General features: G+C 42.9%; 1 protein-coding gene across 7 annotated transcripts in view; it reads right to left on the bottom strand.

Annotated features, from left to right (window-relative positions):
• The window catches only part of RTEL1 (regulator of telomere elongation helicase 1), a 142,904-nt gene that overhangs the window by 19,116 nt on the left and 109,431 nt on the right, over positions 1-14,357 (bottom strand). For all 7 annotated transcript variants that reach the window (XM_061630940.1, XM_061630937.1, XM_061630934.1 and 4 more), the window contains 5 exons: positions 13,382-13,592; positions 12,706-12,843; positions 9,623-9,736; positions 8,218-8,463; positions 2,122-2,319 (listed from right to left, as the gene is read on the bottom strand). In XM_061630940.1, the coding sequence (XP_061486924.1) occupies positions 2,122-2,319; positions 8,218-8,463; positions 9,623-9,736; positions 12,706-12,843; positions 13,382-13,592 (907 nt within the window). The remainder of the gene's footprint in view (positions 1-2,121; positions 2,320-8,217; positions 8,464-9,622; positions 9,737-12,705; positions 12,844-13,381; positions 13,593-14,357) is intronic.

The raw sequence follows: 14,357 nt of genomic DNA, 5'->3' as shown, positions 1-14,357 counted from the left end.
TGCCGCTTGCTGACACCCCTGCTCTTGCTCCCACCAGATTTCTTGAGGGCCTTATGAGGCGCTGGATCAGCCTCCACTATGGCACTGGGGGAAGCTCGCACCGGCAACGAGGTCTCTAGAAATGAGGCACACGGGGACATGACAGGAACGCCTGCAGGAGGCTCTGGTTGCTTACGCTGAGGGGAGTCATCAGTAGCAGCCATTGCTCTCTCTCATGCATGCGCGCCTTTCTGGGGTGCGGAGGAGATGAGGTTTGTGGGTCACCTATCATGCACACGTGCCTTTCTGGGGTGCAGGGTGTGTGAACTGTGGCTCTAATTTGGCCAGACTAGGCTCTGACTCCCAGGTGAGGCAGGCCCCTCTTTCCTGTTCCAAGTGGAGAAAGAGTGAAAGGGGAGAATAAGGAGAGGAGAATAAAGGCTTCGGATACTAACAAAAACGTCTTTTTTTTTTTACAGACTAATTAGAACGACAACACTTACTGTGAGGGAACAAAGAAAAAGCCGAAAAGGAGACAAAAGGTAAGAAACAACGACGAAAAAACAGAGAGAAAGAAATTCTACCACCTAGTCGACGAGGCAGGAAAGGACTGGAGAAGTCACATGTGTGAGCTGACCTACTCCCAGCAATTCTGCTGTATTTTCCTGCCTATGGTTGCTAGGTGGAGCCACAACCCACCTACTACCACTTGATGGACTATCATCCAGGGAGAAGGGACAGGTCTGGGAGGATGGGAACACCTTCTTATTGCTGTTCTGCCTCCTTCTGGAAGGTGGGATAACTCCAAAAGGTCTAGAATACCCCCTTACTCTTCCAGATAATATATCAAGATGACATCCTCAGGGTCCTCCTATTTTGTTTGGATAATGGCTAAGATGTTAGGCCTGGATTTGTGATTGAAAATAATGATTCACTATACAATTGATGTCTCTCATTGTTAGCAATTTCAAATGTTTTTAAAAAGTAACGCATCACACACAGCATGAATTGCCAGATGCACATGCTTTCAGCCTTTGTCAGTTCACCCTTGGCAATTGTAATAGAATCCAGACGTTTTGTTGAGATTTGCTGGGAGAAGCAGACTACAGCTCATGCCTAACTCATCCTTCCTTGTGGGAAGTCGCCCTGGGCTCCGAAGACGGGATATAAATACAATAACAAATAAATAACTATTTGCCTCAGTTCCCCCTCCCCCCCAAAACAAGAAAGAAAAAAAGGCTCACCATGATGACCAAGAATTTAATTCTATCTGGAGAGCAACCTCTGCGTGTGCATGTGGAGGCTGGGGCACTGCCACATTCCCCCTATTAAGCAGCTAAATGTCAATGCAAGAACAGGCTGCTGCATATTATCTTTAACCCTGTGCATCCAGGCCATATTCCTCTAATTCACTGAACAGGAGAAGGTGGCAGCTCCCTCTTACTTCCCTTAGCCCATTTAATGCCTGCTCCCTTCCTTCTTTGTCTCAACCCTGCAGAGTCCTCCCTGGCGTCCCCATTTGTGAAGGATGGAATTGGTGCAGGGTAGGAAAAAAATCTGGAGTGCATTTCTTTGGGGAGGAGAGAAAGACAATCTCCTTGAACCTTTTTAGCCCTAGTTTTGAAAACAGCTGCTTGCTGGGCTGTGTTCTGGCACAAATGAAGCCCTTTGTGGGGGTAGATGCAAAGAATTGAGACCCTGCTTAAAGGGAATTAGGGAGTTAGAGGAAAGGGGATTTTTTTAAATGGGCAATGCTGCTGGATGGAAATTTGGAAGGCTATTCCAAAGGGTCAAGATTTCAAAATACTATTTTTATTAGAGGTGGCACTGAGACAAAATAAATGTATGTGTGTAGTTGTGCACACATGGGGAAATGAAGCACTGAAAACCACTTTTAGCTTTCTTAAAAGTTATGGTCTATTTCCAGCCTTACTTGGGTTTATATAATATCGCCCTACAATTATTAGACAGTCAGCATTAATGTTACATAAATACATCTTAACTTATTGTTTGGAGAAAAACTGTTCTTGTGGGAAGCTTCCTTGACTACATCCTGATCTCTTTTTTTTGACACACACAGATCAAAAGGGAGCTAGATTGTAATGTGAACATGAACATTCTTGTGAAACAAGCAACTCAAACCTGGGGTTGGGCTGGCAGCTTTATCCTGAATTTTGCTCTCTTCCACAGTGCGGCATGAGCCCCTCAAACCAAGGGAGCACTCCTCCTCTCCTGGTAACGGAACCTCCTCACTTTCCTCAGGGCAACTCATTCCAGCCAGCTCTTTACACACCTGTCTGAATCGCTCTTTATGATGGGGGCGCACAAACATGGAGAATCCTGTGAATGGAAACAAGCATGACACACACACCCAGTTGGAGCTAACTTATTATAAGCCAGAGAACTCTGGGGGGAAATAATTTACAGCAAAATAAAGAAAATGAAGGGAGGGAAAACCACCGCTTGACTGGTCACAAAATCCTGCCTGTTCAGGCTTCTACATACCGTGGCTGAGCCATATGACTATTCAGGAAGACTATTCTGAGTTTGAAGAAATTAGATTAGCTCAAATATGCAAAATGGCAAAGCAGACTATATAGCACATGTTAAGTGGAAACATACGCAACTCACACTGTATTAAGAATAGAGGGTTAAACTTTGCATGTTGAGGTTTGTGTTTGACTTCTGCGCAAAGTAACAATGGTGAGAAGTGTGTTGAAAAGAGATGACTGATTTTTAAAATGTTTAAGGATTTATTATTGCTTATGATTTGTCTTATTTTTGATCTTTGTAAGCCATCTGGAAGCCTGGAGTGGGTAAAAATGCTTTGGGTTTTTTTCCCTGTCAATAGTACAGTAGGGCCCCACTCATATGGCGGGTTACGTTCCGGACCCCTGCTGCAAAGTGAAAACCGCTGAAAAGCGGAACTCATTGAATAGAATGGCGTCAGACGCCTGAAAACCGCCATAAAAGCGGAGCAAGCGCCGTATGAGTGGGGCTTTAGTCTAATTGCGTCTAATTGAGACCACCGCATTAGTGAAGCGCTGTAAAGCGGGGCCCTACTGTATAGCATGCAAAATAAAAATATTGTTGCTTCAGTTTGCTTGCCTTCTTGAAGCAATGAGGTGTGTTCAGAGGTTAGTAAAAAAAAAAGACTCAACAAACCAGAAACAGTAATTTTTTAAAAAATTGGTGGTGGGGAGGGCCCCCCCCTCTGAATATAAGAGCAACCAGACTAGATGAAACGACAGGTCCACCTAGTCTAGCATCCTGCTTCTCACAATGGCAGCCAGTTGCACCAGGAAGCCCATAAGCAGGGTTTGCTTCCTACCCGAAAGATCTTGATAAATCTTTTCCTAAATAATTTCTTCTGTTTAAAAGCTTTGTGAAATAGTGATGTTGGCCACTACAATCCTTAAAAAGTATGAGATAACACAATGGAGAGCGTTTTTCCAAAAGTAGATGTTGCCCTCAGAATTTGAACGAGACCTTGAGGTCGTAGTGGATAACTCATTGAAGATGTTGACCCAGTGTGCAGCAGCTGTCAAAAAGCCAAATTTCATGCCAGGGATTATTAGGAAAGATATTGAAAATAAAACTGCAGATATCACAAAGCCATTATACAATTCTATGGTGCAGCCACATTTGGAATACCGTGTACAATTCTGGTTGCCTCCCCTCAAAAAGGATACTGTAGAGCTGGAAAAGGTTCAGAAAAGGGCAACTAGAATGATTAAGGGGATGGAGTATTTCCCCTGTGAGGAAAGCTTGCAGCATTTGGGGCTTTTTAGTTTAGAGAAAAGGTGAGTCATAAGTGACATGATAGAAGTGTATGAAATTATGCACGGCATGGAAAAAGTAGATAGAGAAAAGTTTTCTCCCTCTCTTGTAACACTAGAACTCGTGAACATCCAATGAAGCTGAATGTTGGAAGATTCAGAACAGCCAAAAGAAAGTACTTCTTCACACAGCACATAGTTAAACTATGGAACTCGCTCCCAGAGGACGCAGCAATGGCCACCAACTTGGATAGCTTTAAAAGAGGATTAGACAAATTATGGAGAATAAGACTATCAATGGCTATCAGCCACAATGGCTATGCTCTGCCTCCATGGTCAGAGGCAGTATGCTTCTGAATACCAGTTGCTGGAAACCGCAGGAGGGGAGAGTGCTCTTGTGCTCAGTGTCAAGAATAGCTAACTTTGGTCAAGCTAAAATGGTTCAGATAGAATTCTGGGAGCCCTATGGATCCCTGGGATGCCCTATTGAAGGAGATCTGCCGTTCAGTGCCAGACAGGAAATTTACAAATGTCAAGAAGATGCAACTGAACCTTAGCTGTTATCACTTATCTGCTTCCTGAGATCAAAAGTCAGGAAGAGGGGTTGTGGTAGATCAGGACCCCTGGGTGGGGCTGTCTAGCTCCCTTATCTTATGATTCTAAATCTAGTATTTGATCGTTGGACGCTACTGATTACTGTAGATTAATGTGTGTTAATCACCTTAGAACTCAGGTAGCACTCTAAGATCCCCTTTCTCATAGAAGGAAGCTAGAAAGAAGGATGGTGGCAGTTCTACCGGAAGCTTAAGTCTGAAAGGAGAAGGATTTGCCTGGGAACCAGAGACCCAAAGGAGTTGGGACTGTTGTCAGAGGCAAAGAACCCTCCTTGGAGTGCTGAGGGCAAGGGACCCCAGGGAGTCAATTCTCTGACACTCAGGCCCTGCTTGCGGGTGTCCCATGGTAATCTGGTTGGCTACTGTGAGAACAGGATGTTGGACTAGATGGATCATTGGCCTAATTCACCAATCTCTTCTTATGTTCCTAATTTACTTGTCCCTGCCCATCACCAACTGCATGCTGAATGCAAGACTGAATGCTTTGGTGCTGATGAATGCAGAAACAAGTCTTCTGCATAATGTCGATTCTGAGGACATAATGACTTTGCAGCAGCACAGGCAAAAAAATGTCAATTGTAAGGAAAGACTCCTTGCAGTATCCAAACGCATCTAATAAAATAAATGAATAAACATTAATTCAGTTAGGGTGTTTTTTTTGTAATAAAAAATCATGCATTCCTTTTGAGGAATTGCACCAGGGCCCCCAACCATCTTAATCCAGCCTTGGTGGCAGGCACATAAATATACTGTGGGGTTGGGGTTGTAAACAGTAAGGTCAGAAGAAAAGGAAGTACAGAAAGATACAGATTGTGGCAATTGGCTTAGTGACTATTCACAGGAGAACTCATGTGGCAGCCTTTTTAATGACTTTGAGTGAAGGAGTCCTACAGAAAGCAGCAAAAATTATCTTTCTTCATTTGAAACACCAGTCCTCCCCCCCCCCCCACATACTGTTGTCTGCTGGGGAAATCCTCTTGAAAACCAGTTGAAGCACTGCATAAACATATTATATCTAGAGCAAGGTCAGTGAGGGCAAGTCTAAAGCCTTGCAACTATGTGATTAGAAATGTCTAGAGTCAAGGATGACTGCCACATGATCCAGAGCTGCCTTGCTCAGCCACTTTGCTTGAGTGTGAGGGGGCCACTGAGGTGTCTACTGAGATTAAAAGAAGTGGCCTTCCTGTTCAAGAAAAGATAGACTGCCTCTTCTATACAGTACTGAATCTGTAATTTCCTTGGCAGTGGAACTGTCCAAATGAGAAATTTCTTTGCTCTGTAGACAACCCTAGAAAAACTGTAAGGGCACTGAGAAAAACTGGGGGCTCACATCCCATTAGCCAGCAACGCCCCTGGCTCTGTGGTAACCACTTTCTGATCAGCTCTAATCTATGTCAACCTATTAGCTACCAGGCTAAGTTCAAGGTTCTGGTTTTGGTGTACAAAGCCCTATACAGCTTGGGACCAGGATATCTGAAAGAACGTCTTACCCTTATATACCCAGTCGATGGCTGTGCTCTGCAGGTGAAGGCCTCCTGTAGATATCTTATCAAGAGGTCAGTTCTGCGCAACATAGGAAGTGGACCTTTAGTGTGGTGGCACCTACCCTGTGGAACTCCTAAACTTTAAATATTAGACAGGCGCCATCTCTGTTATCTTTTCAGCGCCTACTGAAGACCTTCCTGTTTCAACAAACATTTTAAATTGAGATCTTATCCCAGCCTGAGTCTGTGTTGGAATTGCTTTTTAATATGTTTTTATACCTTTTTTAAAAAAACAATATGTTTTTAACCTTTTTATTTAGATTAGATGTCTTCAAAGCTTTTAGAAATGTTTTTAAAGATGTTGTTTTTTAATGTATTTTAAAGGCTGTTTTTATGATGTTTTAAAGTGTTTTACTGCTTTTGTTTGTGGCCCTGGGCTCCTGCTGGGAGGAAGGGCAGGATATAAATCAAATAACAAATAAATAAATAATACCCTCCCCCTGCCCACCAGCCATCACTCTAGTACTCCAGCTATCTGTTTGCTGCTGCAGCTGTCTTGAGAATCTCTGTTGCCCTCCAGACTGGTGGATTAACAGACTGTTTTTTTGTTTGTAAACTGGAGATGGGAGAGTGATGCATAAAAGAGGTTTTGCTATTGGGATGGACTCTGGCAAGATCTGTGTCCCAGGTTTATTGGGGACCTGGGGCATGGTGAGGGTTGGGAGTGCCAGTAATGAACCCAAGTTCGCAATCTGACTTAAGGTGACAGGGACAAGCAAGAGGATGAATCTGAGGAAGAGGATTTTGCGGGATAACTCTCACCCTGCTTTAGCTTGGTGTGGTGCAGTGGCAAAAACAGGGGAGGAGCAAAGCAGTTGTGAGCGCTTCTCTGGAAGCTCATGTATTTGTGCTAAACCATGATTTGGCTTCATGTGACATGCAAACCAGGCCACTACTGCAAGTAATTTATAACAATAACAACAACAACAACAATAATAATGAGTGGGTTACAGAAATTTAAAATACAGTAATAAAAATAGTTAAAACACATTACATTCACAAGAATAGGGTGGTTCCTGAAACATACATCTCAAGTGCCAATGGCCTGGGTAAAGAGGTGTGTCTTTAGCAATCACCAAAAGCTGTACAAAGAAGGTGCCAGATGGACCTCTATACAGAGGGAATTCCACATCTTTAGGGGCTGCCACAGAGAAAGCTCTCTCCTCACATCTAAAGGTGGCAGAACCTGTGCTGATCTTAACACTTGAAAGGGTCTGTAGGGAAGGAGACGGTCTCTGAGATATTTGGGGCCTAAGTCATTTAGGGCTTTAAAAACCAAAATGAGCACCTTGAATTAGGCCTGGAAATGAACTGGCAACCAATGCAACTGTTTTAGAATAGGGGTTATATGAATTCTAAAAGGAACCCCAGCCAGTATCTGGCTTCATTTTGGACCAGTTGAAGTTTTCAAGTCGTCTTCACAGGCAGCCCCATGTAGAGCACATTGCAATAAACCAATCTGGAAGTTACCCGAGCATGGAGTACTGTGGTCAAGTCATCTCTGTACAAAAGGGACCATAACTGGCAAAGCAGCTGGAGCTGGAAATAGGCATTCCTAGCTACTGAGGCCACCTGAGCCTCCAATGACAATACTGGATGCAGGAGTACTCCCAAACTACGAACCTGTTTCTTCTGGGGGAATGTAACCGGATCCAGAACAGGCTGTCTTCCCATCTCCTGGACTCAAAAACGTGGAACACAACACCCGTCTTTTCAGAATTCAGTTTCGGTTTGTTGGCCCACATCCAGCCCATCAATGCCTTGTCTAGTACTTCCCCTGCCTCTCCCAATTCAGGTGAAACAGAGAGATAGTTTCATCCACATATGAAGTGGAGTGTCATCCACGTATTGGTGACACTTCACTCCAAAACTGCTGATGACTGCTCCCAGTGGCTTCATGAATGGCATGGGGGACAATAATGTGTTCTTGTATGTTATTTTCATTAATATATGCATTTTTGTGTACACCTTTTGATTGGAGAACTGCATCACAAAATTTGGAGAAGTGCAAATTTCAAAGGTTAGCTGTGTTTCAGTTTACAAATTGTTTCAGGTAGTGCAAATTACATAAGATTGCATTAAAATGCAAACTAAATTGAATTTCTCCCCTATCCCCGTCTGGTACTGATGCGCCATACCAGAGTTGAGCCATGGGTGTGGTGTAGCTTGCCAGGGACAGAAACTGAACTTGCTGCCCCACCACACCAAGAACGTTACCTCAGGCTTAACAACGCATGAATAGAAAGAGCACAGCTATACAGCCAGCAAGACAACCTGAGAAGCAAGTAGGCAGATACTTACTTTGCAGCAGATGAAAATGTTCTGGCTTCTCTGTGGTGAGGGCTGCAACCACAGACACCATGGTATCATAGTCATCAGTCTTCTTATATGCTGACAGTGCTGAAAAGAAACGGCTGAAGCTGCTTTTGTCCAGAGCCATTTTGAGGTCGCTCAGGTAGGCTGATCGGATTATCTGGTTGTGGCTCTCCTTTACAGAGCTGGACAATATTTCGGAGGGGACATCAGGCACAAAGGCACTGTTTCCTCCTGTGAAAAAAGCACAAGGCAGAGCACATCAAGACACTGTCCTAATATATTGGGGATAGGGAACCTGTGGCTCTCCAGATATTGTTGGAATCCCAACTCCTATCATTCCCAGCCAACATGGCCAATGACCAGGGATGTTGGGAGCTGGACTCTCACAACATCTGGAGAGCCACAATTTCCCCACCCGATTTATATGCTACTTTTATCTGTGGCAAAGTCCTCCCACAGACACATAAACATTTGAAACTGTAAAATTCAACTAAAAAGATCTCATTATGATTACAAAACTAACATCACAGGACAGCAACAAGAAAAGATCAAGATAAAAGCAAGAGGTAGCAAAATACTTACAAGAACTCATTTGTGCAGCTGTTTTTGGGGAGGGAGGTATGTGTGGTAATTGATAAGCTGAATGAATGTGTCAAGATGTCGCTCATGTACAACCTGCTCACCTTCCTCCTTGGGCATCTCTTTCAATTTAGCTGCCTACTTTGAGAACTTGCATGTAGCTAAATATTGCAGAGCTTTTATGCTGGCCAGACTCAAAGTTCTTCCTTCCCAAATGCTACATGGTAGACTTCCTATGTGGTAAACTGTAATAACCAGGAGGCAGAATCCACTGGACATGTCCTTTTGTTTTGCAGTTCCTATGGTGGGGTCTGGGAGTTTACAATTGGTTGATTATTGACCAAATTACCAGGAAGGTCAGTTCAATTTTATGTTTAATATCTAATGGAAGATGAAATACCAAGGGTGTCATTGATAGTGGCTAAATTTCTATCAGTGAGAACAAGAGAATAACATCATCTAAAACATTAAGGACTACTTTAGAGGATTAACCCAAGATTACTGTAGCTCTGTATAACTGCTATTGTCTTATATATTTTAATATTTTAACATCTTTGTTGAGATTTAGAGTACTGCAGGTTATTTACTGTATTTTATTTCTGTATTGGTCTACTGTATTTTATTTCTGGTCTGTTGACTGTAATAAAATGATTGTGTGAAGATTTCACTTAAGGGACCACTTTCTTCCTTTCTTTTTAGGCTATTGTATGCCACACATCATACTTGCACTGACATACAGGAACGAAAAAGCTATTTTTACCACTGCTTCCATTGTCGGTATTCATGTATCACTTCTTTATGTGAAGCATACCTGTGACGTCTGACCTGGAAGTTAGGTGGGATCCTCCTCTATTCAAATGCTGCTCAGAGTTGAGCTGCCCAGCTGAACCTTCTGAAAACGTGGTTTTCTTCTCACATTCTTTCTCTAATAGCAAAGAGAATTATTAATCAATCAATCAATCAATCAAAGTTATACCCCGCCCTTCCTGCCATTAAGGAGCCCAGGGCAGCAAACAAAAACACTAAAAACACTAAAAACACTCTAAAACATTTTAAAAACAGACTTTAAAATATAATATAACAAAACATCTTTAAAATCATCTTTTTAAAAAAGCTTTAAAAACATCTTAAAAAGCAACTCCAACACAGATGCAGACTGGGATAAGGTCTCTACTTAAAAGGCTTGTTGAAAGAGGAAGGTCTTCAGCAGGCGCCGAAAAGATAACAGAGATGGCGCCTGTCTAACATTTAAGGGGAGGGAATTCCAAAGGGTAGGTTCCACCAGACTAAAGGTCTGCTTCCTACGTTATGCGGAACAGACCTCCTGATAAGATGGTATCTGCAGGAGGCCCTCACCTGCAGAGCATGGGACTGACAGGCTATATAAGGGATAAGACAATCTTTCAGGTATCCTGGTCCCAAGCTACATAGGGTTTTGCACACCAAAACCAGAACCTTGAACTTAGCCCAGTAGCTAATGGGCATAATCAGATATAAATACTGACTGAGTGAAGGCCTTGAGAACCTTTCAGGAGGGGGGGAAAAGAGGTCCAATGAATTCATAGTGATGTAGCCTTATTGTTAATCTGAAAATAACTGGGAAATCCCTTTCCCAAGCAACAGGAAGAATGAACAGAGTAACAACTTCTTTCTAAGGGAAGCTTTGTGACATTTTAATTTATTTTAATTTAAAGAACAGTAGGGCTCCGCTTCCCAGCGTTCCGCTAATGCGGCGGCTTTCATTTTCAATTTTAAAGCCGATTTTGCTGCTTTTGCGGCATTTTCGTGCAACGCACCCCATTAAACTCAATGGGGTTCCGCTTTACGGTGGGGGTCCGGAACGGAACCCGCCGTATAAGAGGGGCCAGACTGTATATGTAGACCATCTCTCATTAAAAATAAAACCAAGGTGGTTGTGTATACAATAAAACAATTCAGTAGAAAATGAAAATTCAATATACAATAAAAACATCCCAATACAAAGAGTTACAGTATCCAGGAAAACAATCTACAGTGGAAACTAAAGGTCTAAAACATACAAGGTCATCTTGCCAACGAGCAGAGCAAGGAGGAGAAACAACTACATCAAAAATATAATGGAAGGGCCAAAGACAAATTGGGGGAGGGGGTTACATTAGTCTGGTCCTCCAGGAGCTCACCTGGCATCAAAAGGAAACCAGCCCCATGGGAGAAAATTAATTTTAGTTACTTTTAGGAAAACACTTTAAAGTGAAAGTTATATGGGGTGGCTTTCTTCCTCTTGTGAGCTCGAGCAACTTCCTTAGGGGACATCTGGGGACTTTTAGTATACAAAAATGCTGAGTAATGGAGGATATGATAAAGATTTATGAAAATATGCAGTGTTTTTCCTCCTTGCCACTGCAGAAACCTGTCCTTTGTTCATGATGGTACTCTCTCAGAGAGTTGAGAATCCAGCGATCCAATGGAACATTTTCCTATCAGGTTGAGAATGTCTGAATATGACCCCTATATGTAGGGGTCTCACCAGTTTTACTACTGAGAAGGTTTTTACCCCTTGCTTGCTCTGGGACTTCTGAAACTCTGATCTACTCCATCTACAGCAGCTGGTCTGGGACTCAAGCCCAGAGGCTCAGAAAAACCAGCTGATGGCAAAGCCCTTTTTAAATCCTCAGCCTCTGTGAGAACTGTCTAGGGCATAGTGGGTAATCTATGGCTCTTCAGAAGTTGTTGAACTCCCATCGTCCCCAACTATTAGCACTCCTGACTAGCACTGATGGTAATTGGGAGTCCAACAAGCTCTGGATGACCACAGGTTCTCTGCCCTGGTCTACAGCTCCCACAAAAAGATTAGGTCCTAAGAATGGCGATGCTGCCAGGATCTTCATACACTAAGCATCCATTAACCATGCAGCCACAGGCTTCTTCTAACAAAAGCACTAACATTTTGGGCCTGTACTTCCACTTCCTCCAAGGAGGAGGCTGTAGCTCATTGGCAGAGCACATGCTTTGCATGCAAAAAGGTCTCAGGTTCAATCCCTGGTGTCTCCAGGTAGGGCTGAGAAAGCCTCTTGTCTGAATCCCTGCAGTGCTGCTGCCAGTCAGTGCAGACAACTCTGAGTTAGGTGAGCTTGGTATAAGGCAGCTTCCCATTCTCCTAACTGAATAGCATTCCAACTGGCAACTCCAATAAATGTGGCCATGAGAGTGAACCTATAAAGACCTGGCTCTGGACATTAAATAGGAGATGATTATACCCACAAATATGCTGCTCTAGCAACCGTGGCATTTGAAATGTGGTGCTGGAGGAGAGCTTTGTGCATACCATGGACTGCGAAAAAGACAAATAATTGGGTGTCAGAACAAATTAAACCAGAACTGTCACTAGAAGCTAAAATGATGAAACTGAGGTTATCATACTTTGGACACATTATGAGAAGATATGACTCACTGGAAAAGACAATAATGCTGGGGAAAATGGAAGGGAGTAGAAAAAGAGGAAGGCCAAAGAAGAGATGGATTGATTCCATAACGGAAGCCACAGACCTGAACTTACAAGCTCTGAACAGGGTGGTTCATGACAGATGCTCTTGGAGGTCGCTGATTCATAGGGTCGCCATAAGTCATAGTCGACTTGGAGGCACGTAACAACAACAAGCAACAATGGAGAGAACTACCAAAGCCTGCAGCACAGCAGCTGTGGCTTCGAAGTTCTTCCTCAACATCAGTTCTTTCTTCTGTTATTGGGATCTTCAGGGTCCTCATTACTGTCCAGCTGAATAACAACTTGGGATGATAGTGCTCTGATAGGAGCATCCTAGAGAAAGAGATTGCTTCCCGATCCTGACTAATATACTCAGAGGGACAGGAACTCTCCCAGGGCTGGCAATTCCTCAAATGTAAGGCTTTTCTCACCTGTGTGTTTGGCCAGCAGCAGCCTCTCCTCTCGCAGCAGGCTGTGCTCAGGTTTGTAGCCGCAGCCCACTCCAGTCAGGCAACAACAAGCTTTGTCAAATTGCTTTTTGTGTTTCGGCCGAACAAACTGGTAAAACTCTTGCAATCAAAGGAAGAAGAAAAGTTAAGTCCACAGAAGCAGTGAAAAGTAGGTGCTCTACCACTGAACTCTCTCCCACCACGATTAGTCTGAAAGGTCATACTGACAACTACACAACCCTCCCATTAAGAAGATTCCAGTTGTGTTACACAAGCGTATTGTACAAAACAGAATGATTTCCCCCTTCCCCACATAACCAAGCAGAAAGAACACGCATTTGCATCTTAACAGAGTGAGGGTTAAGCAAGCAAATTGTATATCTGTGATACTGGGAAACTAGACAATTTCAAATCAAGAACACCTTTGATTTCTTCCATAAGAAGACAAAAGCAGTCAAGGTTTCATGTTTGCACAATTGAAGAAATAATAATTTAAAAAATAATAAAGTGCAAGTAACACACACAAGTGAAGTTTTACTGCATTGTACTTTGCAAACATGCTAGCAAAGGGGAATGCAGCAGCCCATTCATTAATCGTCATAATTTATGCAAGAAAACCAGCAAATGCCCAGAACAGACATCCAGGTGGCTGTGATACCTCGCAATAGAACATGCTTTTTCTGGTCTTCCATGAAAAGTGCACTCATCTGAGACAACATAGTATCGAAGTCATTTGTGTTCTTGTACTGCTGGAGAGCCCGTAAGAATATGTCAACGTTCAGCTGGCTCAGGGATTGTTTCACTGTTGCAATGAAAGCTGCAGCCCGAGCTTGTTTGGGTTCAGAGGAGTCCGGTACTGCACCAGACTGCTGTAATTTAAGAAAACAAAGAAAAGAAAATGAGATATATAAGAAACCATGGTCCACTAGCCACCAGGCCAAGTTCAAGGTTCTAGCTTTGGTTTACAAAGTCCTGTGCAGCTTGGGACCAGGATTCCTGAAATATCGTCTTACCCCTTATATACCCAGTTGATCACTGCATTCTGCAGATGAGGGCCTCCTGCAGATACCATCTTATCAGGAGGTCCATTCTGCACAATAAAGGAAGTGGACATTTGGCACTGTGGCACCGACACTCTGGAATTCCCTCTCCTTAAATATTAAACAGGCACTATTTCTAAATCTAAAACGTTCATTAAAAATGCAACAAAAGCAAACATTAAAAACAAGGTAACAATTTTTTAAATATAAATGAAATCAACTATTTAAAAATACAATTGCATGTTAAAATTAATGTCTGCATAGGCTTGCTGGGAAAAAAGTTTTTAGCTGGTGCCTGCCTAATATTAATGGTTCAGATACTGTTAGTTGCCTGCTGCTTCCAAACCCATCCCCACTAAAAGCTAAAATAATCTGAGTAGGGGATTGGGTGAAAACAAAGCCTTCTATGAGCCTACCCCCCCCTCCCAACTATTGATTTGCTATCACCTGAGGGTGGAAAGAATAAAACAAAAACAAAAACATACCCTTCCAACATTTGACATAAGAGATATTTTTTCTTCCATTCTCACTTAAAAGATCTTTCTTGCCTCCTTCCTGTATCTGCAGGTTTCACAAGACGGGACTTTGGGACCT

The sequence above is a fragment of the Rhineura floridana genome, chromosome 6, assembly GCF_030035675.1.
Source record: "Rhineura floridana isolate rRhiFlo1 chromosome 6, rRhiFlo1.hap2, whole genome shotgun sequence".
NCBI lineage: Eukaryota > Metazoa > Chordata > Lepidosauria > Squamata > Rhineuridae > Rhineura > Rhineura floridana.
Note: the sequence above shows the minus strand (reverse complement) of the source record. Positions and strands in the feature narration are given on the sequence as shown.